This window comes from Vigna radiata, chromosome 7 (genome assembly GCF_000741045.1).
Source record: "Vigna radiata var. radiata cultivar VC1973A chromosome 7, Vradiata_ver6, whole genome shotgun sequence".
NCBI lineage: Eukaryota > Viridiplantae > Streptophyta > Magnoliopsida > Fabales > Fabaceae > Vigna > Vigna radiata.
This window is the reverse complement of record NC_028357.1, coordinates 35565844-35590815: the sequence shown is the minus strand read 5'-3', so window position 1 is coordinate 35590815 and position 24972 is coordinate 35565844. Positions and strand designations below refer to the sequence as shown.

At 32.3% G+C, this 24972-nt stretch overlaps 3 protein-coding genes and 1 long non-coding RNA gene across 6 annotated transcripts; 3 read left to right on the top strand and 1 right to left on the bottom strand.

Moving 5' to 3' along the window:
• Positions 1-4559: 4559 nt before the first annotated feature.
• LOC111241981 lies at positions 4560-6846 on the bottom strand. The gene is made up of 3 exons (XR_002668401.1): positions 6544-6846; positions 6324-6395; positions 4560-4809 (listed from the first exon to the last, which is right to left on the bottom strand). It is a non-coding gene; the product is annotated as an uncharacterized LOC111241981 (long non-coding RNA).
• A 1005-nt stretch (positions 6847-7851) lies between these two features.
• LOC106766368 (protein NRT1/ PTR FAMILY 2.8) lies at positions 7852-10434 on the top strand. Its single transcript, XM_014651101.2, has 3 exons — positions 7852-8057; positions 8139-8356; positions 8711-10434. Exons 1-3 carry the CDS (start codon positions 7931-7933, stop codon positions 10187-10189), a joined length of 1824 nt encoding a protein of 607 aa, XP_014506587.1. The 5' UTR covers positions 7852-7930; the 3' UTR covers positions 10190-10434.
• A 3850-nt stretch (positions 10435-14284) lies between these two features.
• LOC106769475 (protein NRT1/ PTR FAMILY 2.11) lies at positions 14285-17281 on the top strand. Its single transcript, XM_014655107.2, has 4 exons — positions 14285-14494; positions 14584-14801; positions 14915-15474; positions 16184-17281. Exons 1-4 carry the CDS (start codon positions 14392-14394, stop codon positions 17097-17099), a joined length of 1797 nt encoding a protein of 598 aa, XP_014510593.1. The 5' UTR covers positions 14285-14391; the 3' UTR covers positions 17100-17281.
• A 4431-nt stretch (positions 17282-21712) lies between these two features.
• LOC106769301 (protein NRT1/ PTR FAMILY 2.9) lies at positions 21713-24965 on the top strand. Of its 3 annotated transcripts, none has more exons than XM_014654858.2 (5): positions 21713-21838; positions 22451-22614; positions 22705-22922; positions 23152-23705; positions 23789-24965. In XM_014654858.2, the coding sequence occupies exons 2-5, from the start codon at positions 22473-22475 to the stop codon at positions 24705-24707; spliced, it is 1833 nt and encodes a 610-aa protein (XP_014510344.1). In that variant the 5' UTR covers positions 21713-21838; positions 22451-22472; the 3' UTR covers positions 24708-24965. The 3 variants fall into 3 exon arrangements, with proteins under 3 accessions (XP_014510344.1, XP_014510347.1, XP_014510345.1); XM_014654861.2 differs by having other exon boundaries at positions 21715-21838; positions 22455-22614; XM_014654859.2 differs by lacking the exon at positions 21713-21838 and adding an exon at positions 21853-22355.
• The last annotated feature ends 7 nt before the right edge of the window (positions 24966-24972 follow it).

The following is a 24972-nucleotide window of genomic DNA, read 5'->3' as shown; positions in this document are numbered from 1 at the left end:
TAGTATGCCTTATCATGAGAACACTTTTGTGCTTGTTATGTGGACTAGCACGTTCTCCTCCACAAATTCAATTGAACTTAGAGAATATGATTAACAAAGATCAAACTCTAGACCATTAAAGCATAAATCCTCAAAGTATTTTGTTATCAGGTGAAGGGTTTTAAAGATTGGCTTCTTATCTTCAGTAAGTATTTTGCTTTTCAACTGAACTTGAACAATTTTCTTTTTAAGATGTATATGATTCTTATCCTATGAATCTTACACCACAAATCACTAAACATATATTACTAGAAGTAGATTTAAAAAGAGAAAAAACCATAGATTGTGAAAAGAAACATAAAAGACATTATTAGGGGCTATAGGAAAAATGAAAAAGCCAAAGGAAATGTAACACCCTGACAACTTACAAGGATTGTTGACTGCCCCCACACATCACCACGACACTTTCCAGTATGTTTTGTCCTCACCCGAGTGTCACATGCCCACCAACTTCCGCTGGGAGAGGCTAGGCTCTGATACCATCCCCACACATCACCACGAGACTTTCCAATGTGTTTTGTCCTCACTTGCACACTTTCCGGGAAAACTTCCCGGAAGGTCACCCATCCCAGAATTTCTCCAGGCTAAGCACGCTTAACCACGAAGTTTTTATGGGTTAGGTTCCGAAAAGTAAATGCATTTTGGTGATATGGGTAACCAAATCAATTCCTTTAAGTTATCCTTCAACTGTATAGTCCCATACATATACAGTCTCCAGATCACTCTCATTCCGGTGTATGTTCGATTCGTCCATGTGTCCCTTCCACTGGAAGCCTGCCAGGAGCCGCTCCTTGTCTGTGCCCCCTGCACCATGCCTCTTTCACCGACGATCACTCCCTGCCTTCGTCAGTGCCCGGGTGTCACATGCCCACCAGCTAACTATATATTTGTTGTTCTGATTAATTCCTGAATTTATGAGAAAATATGTTGAATTGTGTTTGTACACTGATTAGCTCTGTTTTAATGCTCTATGCATGTTAAATTTAACTGTAATATATTGTTTGATATTTAATTGTCTCTGTTTTAAGTATTTGGTCTTGGAATGTTCTGAACCTTTGGTTCATTCTCTATGTTTGATTTTGATTGTTATAATCTGCCTGGAATTGTGTTGCTGAACTGAATTTCATTGAATTGATGATCCTGGAAATGAATCCTGTTTGTATATTGGTTATGATGTGCTCTGAAGGAAATTGATGAATCTGGTTGCTGGAATAAGTTGGGGGTGATACTGATTTGATGGGAAATTATGGGTTGAGTGTAGTCTCAGGTTTTGTGAAAGGGACGTATAACTTTGGGAATTAGGAAAAAAAATAGAATAGTTGATTAAATCAAATAAAAATACTTGGGACTTGTTGGGAACCTTCTCTATTGGTAGGATAGAGAGAACCTAACACATCCCTGATCATAGAGCAGCCCTGACCTGGTCCAGTCAGTTGTGACTAGTCATATGTGTTGGTGTCGAAGGTGAGTCTGATGCGTTAGACATTTGTTCACTCTCCGGTGACCAATTGGGGTAAGAGAAGGATTGGAAAAAATATAGAGTTCTTAAGCTAGTTATATAACCAACAAGGAAATTGGGTAGTGAGGTGAGGTTAGGAGCAAATATTCTATAAAAATGAATAATTTAACAAGTAATTTCATAATTAAGAAAACATTGTAAATTAGTTTGAGATAATATGTATCATAATATATTATATTATTGATATATAAATTATATATATAATATATAAGATGATGAGGGTTTAGGTACTGTAACATTAATATTAATATATTAATATATATATATATATATATATATATATATATATATATATATATATATATTTCGTTTGTTAGTGAATGTTGTATGGAGGTATGCATGTGTTTTTCTTTTTGGGTAGCTTAGAATGGAACCATGTCCATTTAATGGTTAGTTATTTTTTGTGCCTTGTATTATATTTTTATTTTGACAAAAGAATAGTGCAGTACCTCTTAATTTTATACACTGCATTGCCATGACAGAGAGTGAAATGGTGAGGTTCACATGCTATATTTGTTCCTTTACGTGAGTGAAAGGGTGGAAGATTGGTTGTTTAATTGGGAAGTGACCTTGGTGAGCCACCTAGGTTTTTAAATGAAGANTTTTGTGAAGGTTTTTGTATGGAAAGGAGTTTCACGTCCAGGGGTTGCTTGATATAGAAAAGTGAATGTTTGGTAGAGTAAATGAAGGAGGCGGAAATAATATAGTTGAAAAGAAGAGAGTTGGAAGGGAGAAAAAAAAAATAGAAAAGGGGTATTAGTTTTATTTTATATTACATTATTTTTTTAATATTGAAAAGACTTGAATGATTAGATTGCAGACAAGAATTTTAAGTTAAAATAATATAATGTATTTAATATAATATAGATATAAGTATATAAGTTAATATAATATAATATGTTAATATAGTATAGATATAAGTATATATATATATATATATATATATATATATATATATATATATATATATATATACACACACGAAGAAGAGAGTTACGTTACTTCATACTAATGTAATATAGTTACATTTAAAAGTTGGTCGCAGTAGGTATGATATTAAATGTTATTAATATAATATAGTTTTAGATATAATTAGTAGGTTTGTATAATATAATATTATAATATAAATGTTGGTTTAATATAAATTAAAATTGTAGTTGAAAGAAACAAGGTTTTATATTTGTATAGGGTTTAGGCATTGGAAATAAATTATAAAATATTATAATATTGATTAACTTGGATTAAATTAGGGAGCAATTATTTTTATAACTTGTGATGAATGAGTTAATGTATATTGTTGAGATTGTGTATATTTTAATTGTGGCAAAAAGTGTATGATGATAAAGTGGATGAAGTATAAGTTCTAGGTTGTTTACGGTGTGATTCAAAGTACATTATGGCTCTAGTAGTAAGTGTGATGCAAAGTGTAGAATCTCTTGGTGAGATTCTTAGTGTTTTAAGATGAAAGTAGGAGCTCAGCCTTAGGAGTCATTCTGACGCTTCAATGGTCAATCAAACTCACTTAGAGAGGTTGAACCATGTGGTGAGAAGTAGCAGAAGGTCCTTAGACTTGGGGGTTCCCAGTATGCCTCAAGGCGCGGAACGGACTAACCTCGTGAGTGTGGCAGGATGGGAAACCCAAGTTTCATAAGTCATCACGGGTGCAAGACTCGCCATAGCCCGACTCTCATTTTAAAGTCCGGACGAGTCAAGTCTAGAAATTGCATGCTTAAGTGNTATTTNTGAATCTGTTTGATATAAGTTGTTCTTGTATGTTACATGTTTAATACAATTGTATGAATTTATATAATTAGCTCACCCTTGCCTTTGTTGTTTGTGTTTATGTATGTTGTTTGATTCCCTATTGCGATGATCATCCATTATTGGATGTGAGCAGAGGAGAATGACGTCTCCGTTGAGAACGCTTTGGAGGAGAACCACGACACTGTTGCTGCTTAGTTCCTTAGGATTTTTTTTTAAACTGTTAAATTTTATTTGAACTCTGATGTATTTTGACAAACTTTAGTATCTTCCCACGTGTTTTAAATTTCTTCTAAATTTTCTGGATTACTGTAATCCTAACTTAAGTACCTTAACACTCTAACTGTTTTATTATATCATCTATGGTGACGTCTTGATTTTTGTATACATGTATGTTATAAAATAGAGATGTCACAGGAAACATTTGAAATATGCAGTAGACATAGGCTAGGGTTTTCACCTCATCTGGAGCTCGACAAGGGTTTAGAACGAATTGACAATGATTTCTTTCTTACGAAGAAGGAAGAAACAAGGGTGTGAGATGAGGAAACACAACAACTTTTGTATCAGATAAGGATTGAATTAAGGTTTGAGGAAGCACAAAAACTTAGCAACTCTTAGAGTTTGAGAGAGCACGAAAACTTGACAACAAATGATCTTCTGAAACCCTAATCGAATTTCAACGGTGCATGAAAGGTTGACATTGGTGATTTAGGACAAGAGAAGATTTAACTCTTTTTCCTTAATCACAACCGTGTGAGGATTTCTTCTATCCGAAAAGAGAGAAGAATGAAGAAGGAAAAAGAAATGTTTCTTATATGAGAGTGAGTGAGTGATTTTCAAGAATTGTAGTGAGTGTTTCTTCTTTTCAAATTATAAAGTGAGAGAAATAACATTGTGGATGAAGTTTGGAGGTAATACTTCTTCACTTGGTTAGATGAAGTTCAAGAAATGAGAAAAGTTGGCGAAAATCATCTTAGAAGGAAAAATAAATTTTACTTTCCTTTTTTTAATAATTAATTTTTTAGATCCATATCTAAAATCAATAAATAAGGTTTGTTTTATTTATATACAAATTATATATCATTAGATACAAATTTTGTCCTTCTCAAATTTTCTCATCATAATCTATATATTCCAGGCGAATCTTACATACAAAAAATCAATAAACAAAAATTTATATGTAACTTATTTTTTAAAATCTATATATAAAATCTGTGACATCCCCAAATTATAATAATGCTAATCATATAATAGAGATGTCATCATCCAAATAAAGAGAACAGTTAGAGTATAAAGTACGATTAATTAGAGGATTACAGTCATCCAGAATGGCCTAGTTTAAAACNTTAATAATTGCAAAGTATTTCAAAATAATCTAATAAGTATTTCCAAATAACATAAGCTAAATAAATGAAATCTTAAAGAGNGCTAANCAGNAGCATCAGCGTCATCCAGTACTTGCTCCAAGAGGGCCTCCTCAACCATATCTGCTCTCATCCAAAAGGATGATCATCGCAAGAGAAAGCATACCCAAGCAACATACAACACAAAAGTAAGGGTGAGCTAGGTNAACAAACAACATACATATAATACAGTCAATCAATGTCATCATGCTTAATTAAATATAAAAAGAACAAGCAAAGCGTACCAAACACACCTTGCATCAAATTACACGACACGACTCATCCGGATTTGGTATAACTGTCTAGCTATTGGTCGTCTTTGCANTTNCATAGTTCAGCTGGTCCATCCCCAACACTATGCAAGGTAAATCCCCNAATCTGTCTATGTCTAAACTCCAAGACTATAGACGAGGACCTCCCTCTACTCTCACCACTCACACTGTTCTCCTCTATATGAGTATGAACAATGCTTTGAGTGTAGGGATAGACATACCATTTCAAAGCTCCCAACATTATACAGACAACAACGACACCCCTCACATCACTTTTAATCATCTCACCCTGAGATGTTCAGTTCATGCACAATTTCATCAATTCATTTCGTAATCATAACATTTCAAGCTACACGAATATATGAACATACATGACTCTGACAATCCAACAACATCACTCCAAATATGTCAAAATCATTCTTAAATCAAATAAATATATTTTATTATATTATTAATATTTAAAACCTCACAGTTTACGTAAACTATATTATTTATGTTATAGATATATATAAAGAATCATCATAAAGTTTACAAAAAAAAAACTTTACTTCTTATAATATAGATATATATCTAAAAACGTGATTATAACAAAAGTTTATGTTTGCTTTCAATATTGGGATAATTAAATATTTAACCAAGCTAAAAGTTAAATTCCAATAGCAAATCAATCATTCAATGACAAAAGGAGAACTATCTTATGCCAGGAGAAAGTAATTTTCTAATATAAAAATGTTAATTTTGAGACCCAACGAAATTAGTTGTCCTGGTTGCAATTTACAAAATGAATAAAAACACCCTAACATATATAATAAGAAAATCAATGTGATAAAANNATATTTCCCTGTACCGTTTTAATTCTAAAGAAAAACTAGATTTAAGGTTTATAAAAATAAATCACGTTAGTTTAAAAAGTTGTCACAGAACTTCGTTTCAAACAATTTTACTTGTTAAACAGTACACAAAAATGNTATTTGTTTCTANAGTAANAANGACAATAATAAAAGTTAANTTAGCCACAAGGCATTGTCATAAAGTACACTCCTTCCATAGTATCATCGTGTAATAATCTGGATTGTATCACTACGAAAACACACAGCAACTCATATGCGAAGAACAAAATTCTATGATTAAATTATTATAACCCAATCTCATATATATCAATTAACAACTCTTAAAAACATATGCAGCACAATAATAATTGATAGACAATAAAAAGACATGTTGCATCATAGTTTAAAACATTCACCAAAAAAATATAATGAACAAGAATCTAAATATCATTAAACAATCATACACACATAGATATTAAAGGCTAGCTCCCCTTACCTGGAAAACTTCACAGTTTACTTGACAGGGATGCCCTAAACAGTGCTCCTCACAGCCAATTTTAAAGACGCCCTATAAATCGCCCAATGACGATAGAATTAGCTTTTTAGGCTAGAAATTAACACACATTTGAAGTAGAACGCTTCTAGTGACATGCATTTAGTAAAATAGCAATGCCCTAGTTCTAGAAACGGTGGAGAAAAGGGGAAAGACGACTTACCGGTAGAAACAAGAAATTGTTTGGTCCGTTACGAAGCTTTCGACGCGGTGAACGTTTGAGCACCACCTATTCAAAGATTGAACGGTTAAATTTGCTGGGAATTTAGAGAGAAGACAGAGAAAATGTTTTAGGGCAAAAAGGGTTTTCTGTTTTCTAGAGAGAGAAAGGGAAATTTGGCAGAATGGGAAACTGACTTTTGGAGAAAGACCCCTGCAAAGGTCATGTGCCCATAGTCTGATGGGCCTGGCTACCTCCAACTAGGGCCCAATAAACCCTTTTACCTTAATTAAATTTTTATCCCCATTTTCTTTTTAATGTAAAATATAACTATTTTTTTTTTGGACCTTTACAAAATCTGTATATAATACTTGTTACTTACTTATTAAATTTTTTAAATAAATATTAATAATAAATCAAATTTTACTTATTAAAATTTCTAAATAAATATCAATAAATAAATTGAATTTTTTTGGTAGTATTATTAAAATATCAGCATCTCATCAACCAGAGTTTTGATACAGTGTTAAAACACTAAAAAAGATCAAGGAAATATTTTATGCATGAATATATATATATATATATATATATATATATATATATATATATATATATATATATATATATATATAATTACAAAGTTAAAAAACAAGAAGGGTGACACAACGGGATAGATTGTCACGAAATAAAAATTAGCTAAATTTTATTTAAAATATCAATTTATGGATGGCAGATCTATTCTTAAAAAAAATACAAAAAATACATATATATAAAATGAAAAATTATATTTCAAAATGAAAGCTAAAACAGTGATAAACCTGATTTAAAAAACGGTGGATTGACGGGGAAAAGTCATAGGATAAACTAAAACATAGTACTAAAAAAAACTGAAGAAAGTAGTTATAGTAATTGCAATAAATTATAGAAAAACAGTCAAAGATTGTTTTGTTTTAAACTTGAAAAAATTAAAACATTTTAGGAGTTTGCAAGATATAAGATTATAATAAAACTACAATAAAAATGCAGTTGAGATGGAGATGGAGACCGAAGATATTTCACAACATAATAGGAAAGCAGTTATTAAAATCCTAGCTGATGCAAACATATAATGCTTTTAACCGTAAAAATAAAAAATAAAAGAAATAAAAAAATTCTCAAGATTATGCAGGATGAGATGGAGACTGAAGATATTTCACAACATAAGAGGAAAACAGTTATTAAAATCGTAGCTGATGGAAACACATAATCCTATATTTTTAAGGAAAGAACCTAAAAATTCTCCAATTTAGACCACGTTGAAAGGTTCAGACAGAAGAAAAAAATAAAATAAAATAAAATTCTACTATATATTATTATATTATGTACATAACATACGAACCAAACGTAGAAAATGGAGAACGGGAGCAGTGATTATTCTGGTGCACTAGAGTTAGAACAGGAGCCAACATCAACCTCTTCTTCATCTTCTGCTTCAGCAAAACAACCAGGAGGCTGGAGATCCATCAAATACATCATTGGTAATTAATTCCATCCATCTTCTATATTTTACGTCACAATTTATCTTCATTCTTCTAATGCACCATTCTCGATTTCCAAAGGAAATGAGTCCTTCGAGAAAGTGGCATCCATGAGTTTGGTATCAAATCTCACAGTCTATCTGCTCTCAAATTACAACCTCAGTAATATATATGTGGTCAATGTCGTGCAAATTTGGAATGGATCCTCCAACATCTTCTCATTAATTGGAGCTTTCATTTCTGATACCTATCTGGGTAGATTCAAGACCCTCTTCTTCGGCAGCATTGCCTCATTTCTGGTAAGGAAAATCACATGCATCTTCCTCTCTCACTCCTGTTTTAATCATCAATTTCTACGTTCCAGCTATTTTTTCACCCTTCCAATAAGTATTCACTAATGCTCAACTATTCTTGATTCACGTGGAAATATTTATTCTAGTCTGATAAATAAGAATGTATAAAATCATATAAACTTTCAGTTAATTAGAGAGCTATATTATATATATTGTTTGGTTTTAGACCTTATTAGAAATAATAAGATGGAAGACTGTGATTGAACATCACACACTCAAGTTTCAAAATTGTAATTGCTACTCTCATTACAGAAGGAAAGATCATGTATATACATAACGAGCTTGGGTTGTACTTGACAGGGTATTTTGACCATAACCCTAACAGCAGGTATACGACAACTGAGACCCCATCCCTGCGACGACAACAGACACCATTGCCAATCTCCAGATGCCTTGCAGCTAGCAGTTCTCTTTTTTGGTCTTGCACTGTTGTCCATAGGAGCCGGTGGCATCAGGCCATGCAACATTGCTTTTGGTGCAGATCAGTTTGACTCCAAGACAGAGAAGGGTAGGGCCCAACTGGAAAGCTTCTTCAATTGGTGGTACTTCAGTTTCACCATTGCACTTGTTATAGCACTCACAGCTGTTGTCTACATTCAAACCAATGTAAGTTGGACTCTAGGCTTTGCTATTCCCACTTGCTGTCTTGCTTTGTCCATTGCCATCTTCCTACTTGGCCGCCACACTTACATTTGCCAGAAGCCTCAAGGGAGCATCTTCTCAGACATGGCCCGAGTAATTTCAGCAGCCTTTAGAAAACGCAACGTACAGGCTTCTGGTAGAACCGTTTACAATCCTGCTCCAACATCGGAGGAAGCAAAGACTGTTCAGACAGATAGGTTCAAGTTCCTTGACAAGGCTGCTATAATAGTTGATCCTAGTGAATTGAATGACCAAGGCATGGCTAGAAATGCTTGGAGACTTTGTAGCTTGCAACAAGTGGAACACTTAAAATGTCTGTTGGGAGTTCTACCAGTGTGGGTGACAGGAATTTGCGGCTTCATTGTGATGGATCAGCAAAACACATTTGGGGTGCTTCAAGCTGTTCAAAGCAACAGGTCCATTGGGCCCCACTTCAAGGTCCCACCTGGTTGGATGAACCTGACATCAATGATAGCTCTCTCATTTTGGATATTCATTTACGAGTGTGTCTACATTCCCCTAGCGAGAAAACTAAGCATAAAGGCTCCAAGATTGGCCATGAAGAAAAGAATCAGTATTGGGATCTTGTTGTCCATCTTATGCATGTCGGTAGCAGCAATTGTTGAAAAGAAGCGGCGTGACTCAGCTTTGAAACACGGTTTGTTTGTTTCACCATTAAGCTTTGCATGGCTGCTGCCTCAGTTTGCACTTTCAGGCCTCAATGAGGCCTTTGCTGCTGTTTCCATAATGGAATACTTCACCTTGGAAATGCCAGAGAGCATGAGGACTGTTGCTGGGGCTATCTTCTTTCTGAGCCTGTCCATTGCAAACTACATGGGCTCCTTGATTGTCAATATTGTCCATAAAATAACTTCTAGCAATGGAAAAACATCATGGATTGGGGGCAATGATTTAAACCACAATAGGCTTGACTGCTACTATTCTGTTATTGCTGCACTGGGAGGTTTGAATTTCATCTACTTCAATTTCTTTGCATGTCGTTATTGTGACAAGGACAAGGACAACCTCAAAACAGAGGCACAGCAAGAGCATTCAAATGTTGTGGGAGAATCATCTGAACCAAATGATGAGGAGAAGGCATTGGATATAACAGGCACCACCAAAAGGGAAACATGACCTCTCATTCTCCTCTTGTTGGAGTTCAAACTAAAAAAATTCAAGTTCTTTAGCGCTGCTGTATATTCATTTGGTAGATTTTCTTTCTCTTTGAGGAAACTAAATGTAACTAAGTTCTGGTGTAGGTTTTGTCTTTTACTTTCTATCCTTGTGTCTCGGACACTTTGTCATTAAATAATAGTTTAGATTTTTTAGATCAAAATTTGCTTCCTTAAGTTTTAGACTTTCACATATATAAATAGACAAAATCTCTTTCTTTCACAAATTTAAGTTTCTTTTGATTTTAGTTTCCCATCACGTACTCTGGATCCATTTTCAATTATTGTTGTATCTAAATTTTAGGGACACAATATGCAAAAACAAACTTAGTACCTTAAACTAAAACATGTATAAGCGAATCTATATATAATGAAAACTAATTGTCGATTCATGTTTGATTTGATTTGGTTTACAGTTTACACAAACACAATTCTAATCTTTTCATTTGGTGGCCCAAATCCGGAATGTTATTTGAAACATTTTACGTTAGCATTTAAACCTTTCCTATTTCAGAGCATTTTAATGATGTAATAGCGTCTTCATCACTCTAATATGCACTTCGTTTTATGATATTGATAAAAACTTATTTATATTTTAGATTTTAAAACTTAATTATATAACTGCTGCTTATTCTTTTAGCAGAATGATATCGATAGGTTGAAAGCATAATCTTTAAATTTATTGAAAATATTAATTCCTTATTCATATATTGGAAACGTGATCAAAGATGTAGATATTCTTTGAAAAAGATTGCTTTGTGAAAGAAAAGATGTTGAGTTGTAGGCATGAGCTTACGTTTAGAAATTGATTTCTTGGTACAAAAACAAAAGATGAATTATTGTGAGCCACCACGCCAACAGTTCAACCTACACTTGCACAAACGTCCAACACATCCGACTCTGAATTTGAAAAACTGTGTGGTGAAGGAGCCTACACGCTCCAACCGATACAAAATTCAATGAATTATACCCGTCTTCTTCATCGGAAACTTAGACTCATTTCAACGCCAGAGATCATAATAATTATAGAATATAATTTCGAACACTTTTCAGATACTGTGCAATAATGTTGTCTATCCGATAAAGCTAAAGGTTTTAATAAACTATTAAGTTTGGTAAAACCATGAAATTAAGGCTATAGTTTAAGAAATTAAACTTAGTGGTGGTGGATATGATCACGGGAAAGGAATACGACAAACTCTCTAAACAGTGAAGTGATATTTTATGGAAAATATATTTTTAATAAATTTTTTTGACAATTTTTTTATAATTATTTATGTAATAATTTGTAGTTCAACTGTTTCAAATATACGTACTAATAAAATAGTAATATATAATCTATTATTAAAAAATTATTAAAATATGAAGTCCATATTTTATTGAACTTTCCTTATTCAACTTTCTAAATGCGTCCAGAAAGAGCTCTTATCGATTATGTGTCATAGCAGATCCAGTAGAGTGGAGTATTTAAATAAAATTAAACTTATATTTTTGTTGTCAAATCCTTTTTTTTCTTCTTTCATAACACGTGTTTGACTCATGGTCTAGAAGCAATTTTTTTAATCACAAAATTATTATCTTGTTTTCAAATATTTGTGTGAGAAACATTTTTTGTTTTCTTTTTCCTATAAAAATCTTGAAAATATGAGACGAATTGAGAATAAAGTTGCGACTTTGGTAAATTAAAAGTGAAAAATAAAAAGAAAAAGATATATTTTTCCCAAAAAGCAACTCATCAACTGAACAATGTAAGACTTTTGTATACATTATTCTTCCATTTTCCTTCACGTGGAACCATGGAGAACAACATCAGCAAGAGTCAACTGAAGTTTTGAGGACATCGAATTTGTAAAATTAAATCCTAATTTTATTTGGGTGAAGAAAATTTGATGGCTTTTTAAGTGGTTCCCATGTGAAGTCTGTAATTTGTCTGGCCAGAAAACAAGGTGAGTGTGACTGTGATTGAGGACTTTTCTGTTCTTTAATTACACTTTATGGATTTGTACTTTTAGGACTATAAAATCTATGTTTGAAATGGGAACTTAAGAAGTGTAGTATTGACTAAAATGCAAAGATACAGCAATGATAAGATTTATAGTCAAACGATGGGACACTGTTGCACAATCAAATGAGTGGTATGAAGAATTTTACTTCCTCCACACAAGTTTAATTGAATCATTACCCAGTAACCAACAATCATGATCCACTGGGAATAACTCCATAAATGCCATTCAAGCTTCAGTTATGGATTATCTTCTGTCTTCCATATTTCATACAGTAATCAAATTTTAATAGTTAAGGAGAAATTTCTTTTATATTATGGTTTAATATTGTCTCTTTTTTCGTCTTCCTTAGAGTATTTTTATCTTAAGTTAAACCTTTTCGTCTGGGCGATATATGTACTGAAAAATGACAGCTTTCTTCCATCATAGACCTTCAAACCTGTGATTGTTGTTCTCTCACTGTTATTGGTTTTGTGATATACCAAAAGAAATGGGTTCCTGCAGATTATTGGGCATCATGGCCATGTTTCTTTTTCTGCTGTTTCCCTTGGCAGTCAAAGGGGACAATACTTGATGCATAATGAAAAACTTATCTTATTCTATTTTATCTATTCATCTAATGTATGAAAACTGTATGTCTACAAAGTGTATTATGACTTTATCTGTGACATACGGATATGAAATATTGCAGATAAGGTTTGTGAAGGAGTGGAATGTGGGAAAGGAAGTTGCGTTGTGAACACAAGTTACCCATTAAACTTGGATGAGGACTCAAGATGAAGATGATGATAAATTTGTCACTAGTTTTCTTCCGTGTGTCATTCTTCCATGTAATGTTTTTCTGTTACTTTGAGTAATTTAAAATGAATTCATATCTCAAAAAATTACAAATTTATTATTATATAAATAACACTTAAAAACTAGTTTAATGAAAATCAGCCCCACCACCAGTTCCAGAGAAGAGTTTTCCACACAACTTGTCAGCTTTCAATCCTAAGAGACACTGCTCTTTCATTAATAATGACTTATAAACGTTACATTTTAATTACCAGTTCAGAAAAATTCTCATGAATGAAATATAATAGGATTAATTTAAATAAAAATACTCTCAACATGTTATATAAAGGGTGTTTGTCTAATTTAAGGATAAGTTTATGTTTGTTTCAATTTTTTAAAATAAGAATACAATTGAGACATTCAATAAGGAGAGACATTGAAATTGTAGACAAAAAAAACTTACCAAAATATCTTATGTATGAAGTACTTCTATGAACACTTTGATACTCTTTGCTTTAATAGAGGGAGAGAAAAAAAAAATGGAATGTAAAACAGTTCTTGTAATTTGTTTTTTTTGGGGAAATGTAAAAAATGGAATGTAAATGTAAACTCTTGACTAGTACTTCTTTCATTCAATGTGGGACTTTGTTTGCACATCCACAGTTTTAAAGGAGAAAAAGATGAAAGGAGAGATTTAACCAGAAGTGATTGTGTTAAAAAAAAAAGAGTGGTTGGTTTTAGTATCTTTCCTTTTCATCTCTAATTCAAACACCTTCCTTTTTACTATAATATTTTTTTTTCTTTTTTATTTACATTATATTCTATGTACGAGATTCAGTAAATTTTAAAAAAATTTAACATTATATAAAAATGAAAATTCATATTTTAAGATTTTGTGTTGAAAAAGTGTGAATCATGAAAAATTTATTATTGTCAAACAAATTATTAAAGAATTACTCAGTTTAATTTATACAATTTTCTTATTTTAAATAGTTTTCAAGGGAAAAGTTAATACTTGATAATAGATTTTTTTATGTGGTAAGGAGGAGTGCTAATAATATATTTTCTAAATATAATTTTAATGATAAAATTAGTTGAAATTATAAAAAAAAATTATAAGTGAAATTGATATAGTTGTATAAATTTTTGTAAATAAAGGGAAAATGTTGAAAAAAGTGTTTTATAGTGGGCATTATTGTACTTGAGTTATCTATTACCAAAAATGTAATGTTTAATCTCATCCACTTGTTTTTTTGGTCTAAGGGCAGGAAGAAGGAAATAGGGTGATACTATAAATTGATAATACCCGGAGGGAAAAAACTGAACAAGGTTGATGAATATCAGATAAGTGTTTACAAAATCCTAACTTCTCTCTGCTTCAGTGATGAACGTTGCTAGGAAAAGTGAGTCAGAGGTAGAGACTATGGAGAAAAATGAGGAGGCAGAGATTAAGTATAGAGGGTGGAAAGTGATGCCCTTTATCATTGGTAAGCATCACAAAAAGTTGCAAATGCATTTACATATATAATTCCTTGTTACTGTTTTGGAATTCAGTCATCTTATTCGCATCATGCAGGGAATGAAACTTTTGAGAAGCTGGGAACCATTGGTACCTTAGCCAATCTCTTAGTCTATCTCACAACTGTTTTCAACTTGGACAGTATCACAGCAACAAATATTATCAACATCTTCAATGGCAGTGCCAGTTTATCCACCTTGATTGGGGCTTTTCTCTGTGACACCTATTTTGGCCGCTACAAGACACTCGGATTCGCCACAATTGCTTCCTTTCTGGTCTCAATCTCTATTTTCAAACTACATAAGCCTGATTATTGTTCAACCCAATTCAGAGAAATGATAAAAATCACCACTTTTTGTACTAATTATTGTGATTGGTTATTGGACAGGGGCTACTTATTATTCAACTAACAGCATGGATTAAGGAAATGCATCCAGCTCAGTGTGGAAAAGATAGCAGCATATGCAAAGGTCCAAACACAGGCCAAATGGCATTTCTGCTGTCTGCATTTGCATTTCTGATTGTGGGAGCTGCAGGGATCAGACCTTGTAACTTGGCATTTGGAGTTGATCAGTTCAACCCCAAGACTGAGTCAGGAAAAAAGGGAATAAACAGCTTCTTCAATTGGTACTTCTTTACCTTCACATTTGCTCAGATGATATCTCTATCACTCATTGTGTACGTACAAGCAAACGTGAGTTGGGCTCTGGGTCTGGGAATTCCTGCAGCTTTGATGCTCATCTCTTGCACACTCTTCTACATGGGAAGCAACTATTATGTCAAAGTTAAAACAAGTGGTCCAGCTCCACTAACAACCATAGTTCAAGCTATAGTTGTGGCTGCAAAGAAAAGAAGACTCAATCTATCACACTATCCCTTGGTTTCCCTCTTTGACTATGTTTCTCCTCACTCTATTAACTCCAAGCTTCCTCACACTTCTCAGTTCAGGTAACCATCATCATCTTTTATACTGTGTTTCCAATGCTTTACACAAAATTAATACCTTTAACCTTATTCAAGTAGACACTGAGCTTTTTGGTGAAACCTTTTGAAAGCAAGAGCTTTTTTAGAATTCATGCTATAAACTTGCAAGACTTTTAAAAGTATATGTTTACTCCAAAACCAACAAATCATTCTCCTCCGTTCATGTACTAAAACTGCATAATTTTGTACTGAAAAAACAAGTACGTGACTTTGAACCAAATATACATTTAAGGAGACTTTCAGAGTACTTACGTTATTTTTTATAGCAAATAGTGTAATATAACATAAACAAACGAAATCGTAGGATACTTTACTAATTTATTTATATATACGTGTGAAGTAAAAATAAAAAAACAAAAGCAAAACTTTATAACCATTTCTTCGGGATAAAAACTACAGTTTTTACTAAAATTCTTAAAAAATTCACAAATGAGTTGTTTATATTAAATTTATATTTCTTATAATATGGCATGGATTTAAAAACATTAATAAAGTAAATATTTAACTTAATCTTTTTGTATCACTGTGGTGGACTTCAATATATACTTTTTATTAAAAAAAATAAAAACAAAGATGTTTGTACATATGTAAGAGATGACTGATTCATTATATTTTGTGGTGTATTAGTGAATTCCGAAAAAAGAATTAAGAGGTTGAATGTTGATATGAACAGGTTCCTTGACAAAGCTGCTATCATAACCCCAGAAGATGGTATAAACCCTGACGGGTCAGCTTCTGATCCTTGGAATCTGTGCAGCATGCAGCAAGTGGAAGAGTTGAAATGTTTGATAAGAGTGATCCCCATTTGGGTTGCAGGAGTTTTCTTCTACGTTGCGATTGTCCAACAGAACACAATGTTGGTGTTCCAGGCCCTTCAAGCTGATAGACGCGTTCTCAACAGCAACTTCAAGATCCCAGCAGCTTCCTACACTATCTTCCAGATGCTGACCCTCACCCTCTGGTTACCAATCTATGACCGAATTATCGTGCCTTCACTCCAAAGGTTGACCAAAAAAGAGGGTGGCATCACAATTCTTCAAAGGATGGGCATTGGAATGTTTCTCTCTGCACTATGTGTATTTGTGTCTGGTGTGGTGGAAGAGAGGAGAAGGACTATGGCTTTGACCAATCCTATTGGAAGAGAACCAAGAAAAGGTGACATTTCTTCAATGCCAGCTCTGTGGTTTATTCCTCAGTTAGCACTGGCAGGACTGTCTGATGCATTTACCCTTGTGGGACAAGTTGAATTTTTCTACAAACAGTTCCCTGAGAACATGAAAAGCATTGCAGCCTCTCTTTTCTTCTGTGGTCTTGCAGGATCAAGTTATTTGAGTAGTTTTCTCATTTCTATCATCCATAAGGTCACAGCTAAATCTGCAACTGGGAATTGGTTACCTCAGGATCTCAACAAGGGGAGATTGGATTATTTTTATTACGTTATAACAGCTCTTCAAGTCTTCAATTTTTGTTACTTTCTACTGTGTGCCAAGTGGTATAAATACAAAGGGACTGCTACTACCAGCAGTACTCATGACCTTCAGCTAGATCAACTATCCAAACCATCTCAAAAGACTCTTAACACTGTCTAATGCTTTTCTCTTCATTCTGTACTTTCTGAATGATATCACAAACACTTTATCAATTCAGAATCATACTCTCTCCTGCCAAGAGAATAAAGCAGGCTTTCCTTTAGCTTTGGATTTCGAAATAGTTTTACTGTAAACCTGCTTAAGGTAGCTATGAAATTTGAAAGGCTTAAATGTTTTTAATATTTAAATAATACTTTTATATTTGATCTTAACACAATGTTTTTATTTCAATTTTGTTAAAATATAGAATTTCTATCATCCCAGAATATTATATATAATTAATCATAATTCAACTATATAATATCATCGACAACTTATGTGAGTAATGAAATTTAGTAAGATAAAATTTATCTCCAATTATGTATTATAAATTGTATAAACTCGTTTCTTAAAATAATTAATATTTATAATTTTATAATAAATAATTTTTTTAATATAAGTTTTTTAGAAATTTCATAATAAATATAAATAAGTAATATAATAACAGAAGCTAAATTCCAAGTAAATAAATTGTAAAAGAGACTGAGAACAGATGAAAGACTTTTTATTAATGGAAAATTCACACAGCCTTATAAGTGAAAATATCATAAGTCATAAACACAGTTTGAGAGAAATCCATATAATGCGGATGAAGGTTAGCTCACCCCACTTTGGTGTTGGCCCGTGTGGATTATAAATTATACAAAGTGGGCCTAAACAAACTAGCAGGCCGAAAAACCAGTCTATTTTTGTACTTTTTTTTTTATAAACCCACGGTCGGACTTGCATGACTAATCGCTGCATTGTCTCATGTGCTATTCATCGTTTACTTCATTCTAATATTTTTATAATAAAGCAACTGAGGTACAGACATAAATATCATTTAATGAGCATTTAATATAGTTTATGACTTTAAACAATGATTAAAATGATGTTTCTTAAAATATAGTTGTGAAAAATAAAATTTTAATTTAATAATGAGAGTGTTAGATCAAAGTGATTAAATTAAAATTATTAAATGATATAATTATTAACAATGTATAATTAATAACGCGTAATTAAATTCTAATTTATTATTATATAGTAATCTTAAGGCAAGGATTCCTTCAACTAGGTAAAGTTCTTTGGTTATAGAATATAAAAATACTTTAGTGTATTTTAGGATATTGAATGAATTGTATCTAAATATACACAATACTAGTGAAGTAGAAGAAGAGATAAAATTTAATCATAACTTCCACAATATTTATATCCACAGTATCTATATGTACTTTTTATCCAAAAAAAACAAAAACCAACTATCAATATACTTAAATCCTTATAAATACACTAATTGTTATAGTACAACAAACTTTATGCACTTGTTAATAGGTCAAACAACTGAATAACTCATTTTAAAACTATGATATTAGGACTTCTAGAACTTAAGAATAGATATAAAATCTCAAATAAAGTTTTCCTCACCAAATTTTTGGCATCATTGTCAAAGATTTAGCTTAAATATTTTGTAGTTATGACCATCCTTTTTTAAATAAGTAAATATTTTGTAAACATCAAATCTATAAATTTGTAAAGTTTTAATTTTGTACTTTGGAAAGTCTCAATTTTCATTTTGTGTTTTACTTTCACACGTATCTTAAATAAAAAGGTAAATTTCAAACATACATATTCATATTTTTGTTTGGAATGTTGTGTCATTTATCCTTCTACTGTTGTTGTTTATCGCTACCACTATCAGAGTTCCAACTTCGACCGATGATTACACGGTTTTGATTGTCTTGGCCAGGTGACCATCATGCCATCAACAACGCCTTCATCAGAGCTTTTACGTGTTTTCAACACCTTTTGAAGTTATGGATCTACTCTCTTTTTGTGTCGTGCGTGGTGACACATCTCACAGTGATTGAGAGTGTCAAGGTTGTTCTTTTTCCTCTTTCAGGTTCGTCGTGCGTTTTCACACGTCCCGTCTTCCCTCAACCGGCTATTCAGACCATCGAAGCTTTTTCTCTTTTTAAGGTGTCTTGATTGAAGAATATTGGGTTTTTAAGGTTTCTCTCTCTTGTTCATTTATGGTTTCTTCCATTGTTGTCTCTTCTAAACTTTCTCTTGGCACTATTGTATTTAACCCGTCCACATATGTTTTTTCTCTCATGCCAAAGATGACTTTTGTTAGTTTTTGTATAGTCGTGGTGACTTTTCAATAATGACTTCTTTATCCACTGGGTAGAGATTTACATGGAGCAACCTCCTAGATTTGTTGCTCAACAGAACTCTTCTTGGTTGATATTTAGTCTTCTATGTCATCTTTGCAAATCATTAACAATTTGGTATCACTTGAATGTAGAAACAAATATTTTCACTAAATTTATGGATTATATTAGTAACAAGCTTGATACATACGATTTGTATGCACAAGCTTGAGAGGGAATGTTAGATATATTATCTTTATCTTTTATCTCTAGTTAGTTTGTTATTATTTTTTATTTGTATATTGAACTTATCTCATATTTCTTCTATTATAAATAGAATATCTTATGTATATATTCAACATAAAAGGTTAATCTTACATATAATTTTCATTATATTCAACATAAAGAAGATTTAATATAAATAAAACACACATGAATTTATTAAGATTAACATAAAATTAACTTAACCTCACTCTTCCTTACCCTATTGATTGGATTCATATATTCTCTCACACACTTTATCTTTCTCTCTTTCTTCCTCTAATTTTCTCATGTAATTTTTTATTTTTTTCACTTTTCTTTTCAATTACATGTGTTTATAAGCTAATTTTTTTCCAAATAATGTATAAATATGCATTAAATGAAATCTCGTATTCTTATATGCTTATATTCTTTCATTGTCTTTCCTTTTTTTTTATTCTTTCTTTTATCTTATCTTATTTATTGAAAGATTCTTAAAAAAATTATTTTTTACACACACATTTAACAATATTTTAATTAATATTTATTATTATTATTATATATTATTGGTTTTTTTTTCTTCTTATTATTTACTTTTGTTATTATTTTCATTTTACTTAATTACAATATTTATTAAAATTACTTTATTTATTTGTTATGTCTTAATGTTCAAACTATGTCTAGATAAAATACAAAATATGAGTAAAAAAAATTTCTCTTTTTTAAAGTAAGGGTAAAATAAATAATGTTATTTTAATTAAAGTAGGAATATTACAACTTACATGAAAATGAATTTTATGAAAGATATATTATCAAAATGTGTTGAGAATTTTGTTATGTTTGATTGCATGAATTGGGGATAGTATAAAGATTTTCAAGAAGGAAATGATACATTGATTCTGTTTTAGGTAGTCTATTAAGGGGGATTTGAAGAGATTATCTTAATTGTGCAACAATCCTACTCACATAGAGAAATATGTTTAATTGTGAAAATTGAATGAGGTTCTATATTTAAGAATTTGGTGGCTAATCAAACTTGCAAATATAGAAGTTACCATGTCATGCTACAAGGAAGGGAGATTACTCAATCTTGAAATATATATAGCTATAGTTCTTGTGAGACAAGTTATGAAGTAACAGATGCATAACCTTTGAATTTACTTAATACATATGTCTTATAAAAGTGGAGTAAAATAAATTAATTATATGTGAGTCTATCTGATGAATTGAATGTTGGATTATATGTTATTATCTTAGAATAATTGAATATATGTTGTTTATTTTAAATGAATAAGAATCATTTTATTTATCTTAGCTTATTTTTTATGTTTGTTGGTTTGTGGTTTAATCACTTATTATGAAATGTATGATATATGTGAAGAAATGAGTTATACAAAAAGGATTGACAATAGTTAGGGTGTTGGAAAGATACAATGAAGTTTTAGTGTTTTAAATATATTTATAGGTGTTTTAAGATACTTTTATTGCATTTTAAGTTGTTATATTTTGAGAAAAATTCATATATTTGGTTTTTGAATTGTTTGGAATATTTTAAGCACATTATACGTATATATTATTTTTATAGTGCTTTATATTATAAATGATTATGCATATATTAGTATTTCTTTTGTATTAATATAGAGTATTCCACTTCTAAAATACAAAAAGACCTACTATTTTATTATCTTTAACCGAGTTAACATTAATTTAATTACATACAAGATTCAATTAATTTAAAAAATATAAAAAGATAAAGTGAATAAAAAAATTAAATATTAAATCTGAACTTTTAGAAAATTATTATTCGCGAACGAAATTTTTCTGAGATAGATTTAGTAGTTAGTTTTTCAATAAAAGGAAAAAGTAAACTAATTTTTAATTTATTATTTTTATTAGTTTATTGTTTAACTAGGTAAACAAATTCATATCAAAATTCATGTTAATTTTTAAATTATAATTTAGTTTTTCAACTCGAATCAAAATTAAACCATCTTAATATTTTACTTGTATTCCAAACACATTTTAAATGTTTCAATAAATTGATTTTTTTTATTGTTTTAAGATTCCCGAGCTTATGGATATTTTGACGACAAAGCTTTCCTTGTTTTCATAGAAATAATAGAAGTGTTGGAAGATGAAGCTAATTTTTTACTTAAAATAAAAGAGTATAATTAAGGTCAACTCAAAAAGTTCATCCGAAAAATATTACTTAAACAAAAACTCAAAAATCTAAAATTAAACTCTGAAGGAAGGTAGAGTGAGTAGAATGTCTGATAGCAAGTCTTTAAGTTGAATTTGAAGGCTCCGTCCAATTGACATCTCTCGCTTCAGGTACTGTTATCATCCCCTTTTCATTGCTTTTCGCTTCCTCTCTCAATTTTCATTCCTTTGCTTACGCTTTTATTTCGAGATATCATCTTATCATGTACTGAGTTGACTTATTGTTATACTAAATTTATATCTTTCTTTCTGGGTTTTATTAGATTGCAATAAATTTTCTTCTTTTGTTCAAAATTTCCCTCGGACTTAAAATTAGGACAGAATTACAAAGGTAGCATTTTGTACAATGTATGTGTGACTGGGCAATGTTTAACTTGCAACAAAGTTCTGAGATTTTGTATTGTACTCTTCTTGCTTGGGTTTTGCTTTTTGGGTACAGCAAATTATTTTGTATTGGTCACCGACGAAGATCTACTCGCTTCAACTAAAACACAATAAATGGGTAATTTAAATACCCAATCAGAATAAAAATGAAATTGGGGGAAATGTAAATAGAAATTAAATTCGGGACAAGAACCAGGGAGTGAAGACTGGATCCGTAAATCAGCTTGAGTAAATTTGTTAGTAGGTAGGTGCGATGATAATAGTTGGTGTGGTTTTGAAATTCCCCCTATTTCATGATGTCTCTCACTGGTTGTTCTTGCCCTCCTTTCCTTCTTCAAGGTAGCTCTTAAAGCTTATAATCATGAACACGATTGGAGAAAGAATGACAAAGCGAGAGAGCTTTGATGATGACCAGGAAAGTTTATTGAAGAGCGATAATAGTGGAACAGATGATGACCCTAAGATTAACTACAGAGGGTGGAAGGTCATGCCCTTCATTATAGGTGAGGAGGGTTTTGTGATTTTATATGCATTTCTTTTTCTTGTTGGTTTTTCTTCTTAGACCTTGACTGATTTTTTTCTGTAATTGGCAGGAAATGAGATTTTTGAGAAGCTAGGAGCCATTGGCACTTTATCCAATCTCTTGGTGTATCTTACTACTGTGTTCAACTTGGAAAACATCACGGCTACAAATATTATCAACATCTTCAATGGCAGCACCAACTTTGCTACATTAATAGGAGCTTTTCTGTCTGATGCCTTTTTTGGTCGCTACAAGATATTGGCATTCTGCACAATGGCTTCCTTTGTGGTAAATTGCTGCTGCCTGGTGCTTTTTGTTTATGGATAAACACAACACTGTTAGGGATATCTGAATTTGTAAGAGCCGGCGGCACTGAGAAGTAGAAAATGTGATTTAAGACCATTCCAAATAGAAGTAATTCCATTTTAAAATCTATATAGAAAGAAAGGTGCTTGGTTTATCTGATTGGCTTGTTTAATTTTTGTATCGGATACCTTGGTTTCCCTGCTTCATACAGGGTTTATTTGCAATCCAACTGACAGCGGCGGTAGACAAGCTGCATCCACCTCAGTGTGAAGAGTCCCCCACATGTGAAGGACCAACAGAGGGGCAAATGACATTTCTAAAGACTGGTTTAGGTTTATTGATGATAGGAGCTGCAGGGATTCGACCATGTAACTTAGCATTTGGTGCTGATCAGTTTAATCCTAACACGGATTCTGGGAAAAAGGGGATCACTAGCTTCTTCAATTGGTACTTTTTCACTTTCACTGTTGCTCAGATGATATCCTTAACAATTATTGTCCATATACAGTCAAATGTAAGTTGGGCAGTGGGTCTTGGAATTCCTGCTGCTTTGATGTTTGTATCTTCTATAATCTTCTTCATGGGGTCCAAAATGTATGTGAAAGTTAAACCAAGTGGTAGCCCTATAACTAGTATAGTGCAAGTTATAGTGGTTGCAGCAAAGAAAAGGAGGCTGAAGCTCCCGGAATATCTATATCCTTCCCTCTTCAATTATGTGGCTCCCAAGTCAATGAATTCTAAACTTCCCTATACATATCAATTCAGGTAAACAACATCAAGCAGTTAGCATTTGTTGTTAGTTATGATAGATTATTAAGAAGTGTTTACCAGATGGCTTATGTTGACAGGTTCCTTGACAAAGCGGCAATCGTGACTCCCCAAGATCAAATAAACCCCAATGGATCTGCTACTGATCCCTGGAACCTTTGCAGTATGCAGCAAGTGGAAGAGGTTAAATGCTTATTGAGAGTGTTACCCATATGGGTTTCAGGCATTATATACTTTGTTGTGATCGTCCAACAGCACACCATTTTAGTGTTCCAAGCCCTTCTATCTGACAGGCGTATTGGGCAAAGCGAGTTCTTGATCCCAGGAGCATCCTACTACGTCTTTTTGATGATTACTGTGGCAATTTGGTTACCCATCTATGACCGAAAAGCTGTCCCCTTACTCCAAAGGTTCACTAGAAAAGAGGGCGGCATCACACTCCTTCAGAGAATGGGTTTTGGAATATTTTTCGCAATACTCAGCATGGTAGTATCTGCTAGGGTTGAGCAACACCGTAGAACCCTGGCTTTGACTAATCCTCTAGGAGTAACAATGAGAAAAGGTGCAATCTCATCAATGTCAGGTATGTGGCTGATTCCGCAGCTGATATTAGCTGGATTGGCGGAATCATTCATGACTGTTGCACAGGTTGAGTTTTACTACAAACAATTTCCTGAGAACATGAGAAGCATTGCAGGTTCTCTTTACTACTGCGGACATGCAGGGTCAAGTTATTTGAGTAGCGTGCTTATTTCAATTATCCACCAAGTCACTGCCAAATCTGAAACTGGGAATTGGTTACCGGAGGATCTTAACAAGGGTAGATTGGATAAGTTCTATTTCCTCATTGCCGCTTTAGAAATTATTAATTTAGGTTACTTTGTGTTATGTGCAAGGTGGTTTAGGTACAAGGGCACGAGCAGCAGTTCTGTCGAACTCGAAAAAGTGACAAGACAATCGGAAAAAAGTGCTAATGGTCTTAATGATTCGAGTCTATAGCTAGTGTGTAGAAATAGGCTACTACAACTTTTCATCGAGTGGAACCACAACTAGCAATGGTTAAAATCAAGATTGAGTATAGTAACAAATATGCAGTATGTGTTTTTCCAATTAGATAGATACTTTATGTGTAGATGCATTTGACAGATGAGGTGCATTGTTCTTATAATAGGTGCCTACATCCGAAACTTTTGCCTTAAAGCACCTAATGACAGTGAAAGAAAGTATACACTGACATCACGATTATATTTTCCTTAATTTGATT

Coding starts and splice junctions, on each gene's coding strand:
- LOC106766368 (XM_014651101.2), top strand. CDS start 7,931: ATGGAGAACGGGAGCAGTGATTATTCTGGTGCACTAGAGTTAGAACAG. Junction 8,058..8,138: donor ATCCATCAAATACATCATTG/GTAATTAATTCC, acceptor CGATTTCCAAAG/GAAATGAGTCCTTCGAGAAA. Junction 8,357..8,710: donor GCAGCATTGCCTCATTTCTG/GTAAGGAAAATC, acceptor TGTACTTGACAG/GGTATTTTGACCATAACCCT.
- LOC106769475 (XM_014655107.2), top strand. CDS start 14,392: ATGAACGTTGCTAGGAAAAGTGAGTCAGAGGTAGAGACTATGGAGAAA. Junction 14,495..14,583: donor AGTGATGCCCTTTATCATTG/GTAAGCATCACA, acceptor CGCATCATGCAG/GGAATGAAACTTTTGAGAAG. Junction 15,475..16,183: donor CCTCACACTTCTCAGTTCAG/GTAACCATCATC, acceptor TGATATGAACAG/GTTCCTTGACAAAGCTGCTA.
- LOC106769301 (XM_014654858.2), top strand. CDS start 22,473: ATGAACACGATTGGAGAAAGAATGACAAAGCGAGAGAGCTTTGATGAT. Junction 22,615..22,704: donor GGTCATGCCCTTCATTATAG/GTGAGGAGGGTT, acceptor TGTAATTGGCAG/GAAATGAGATTTTTGAGAAG. Junction 22,923..23,151: donor GCACAATGGCTTCCTTTGTG/GTAAATTGCTGC, acceptor TGCTTCATACAG/GGTTTATTTGCAATCCAACT.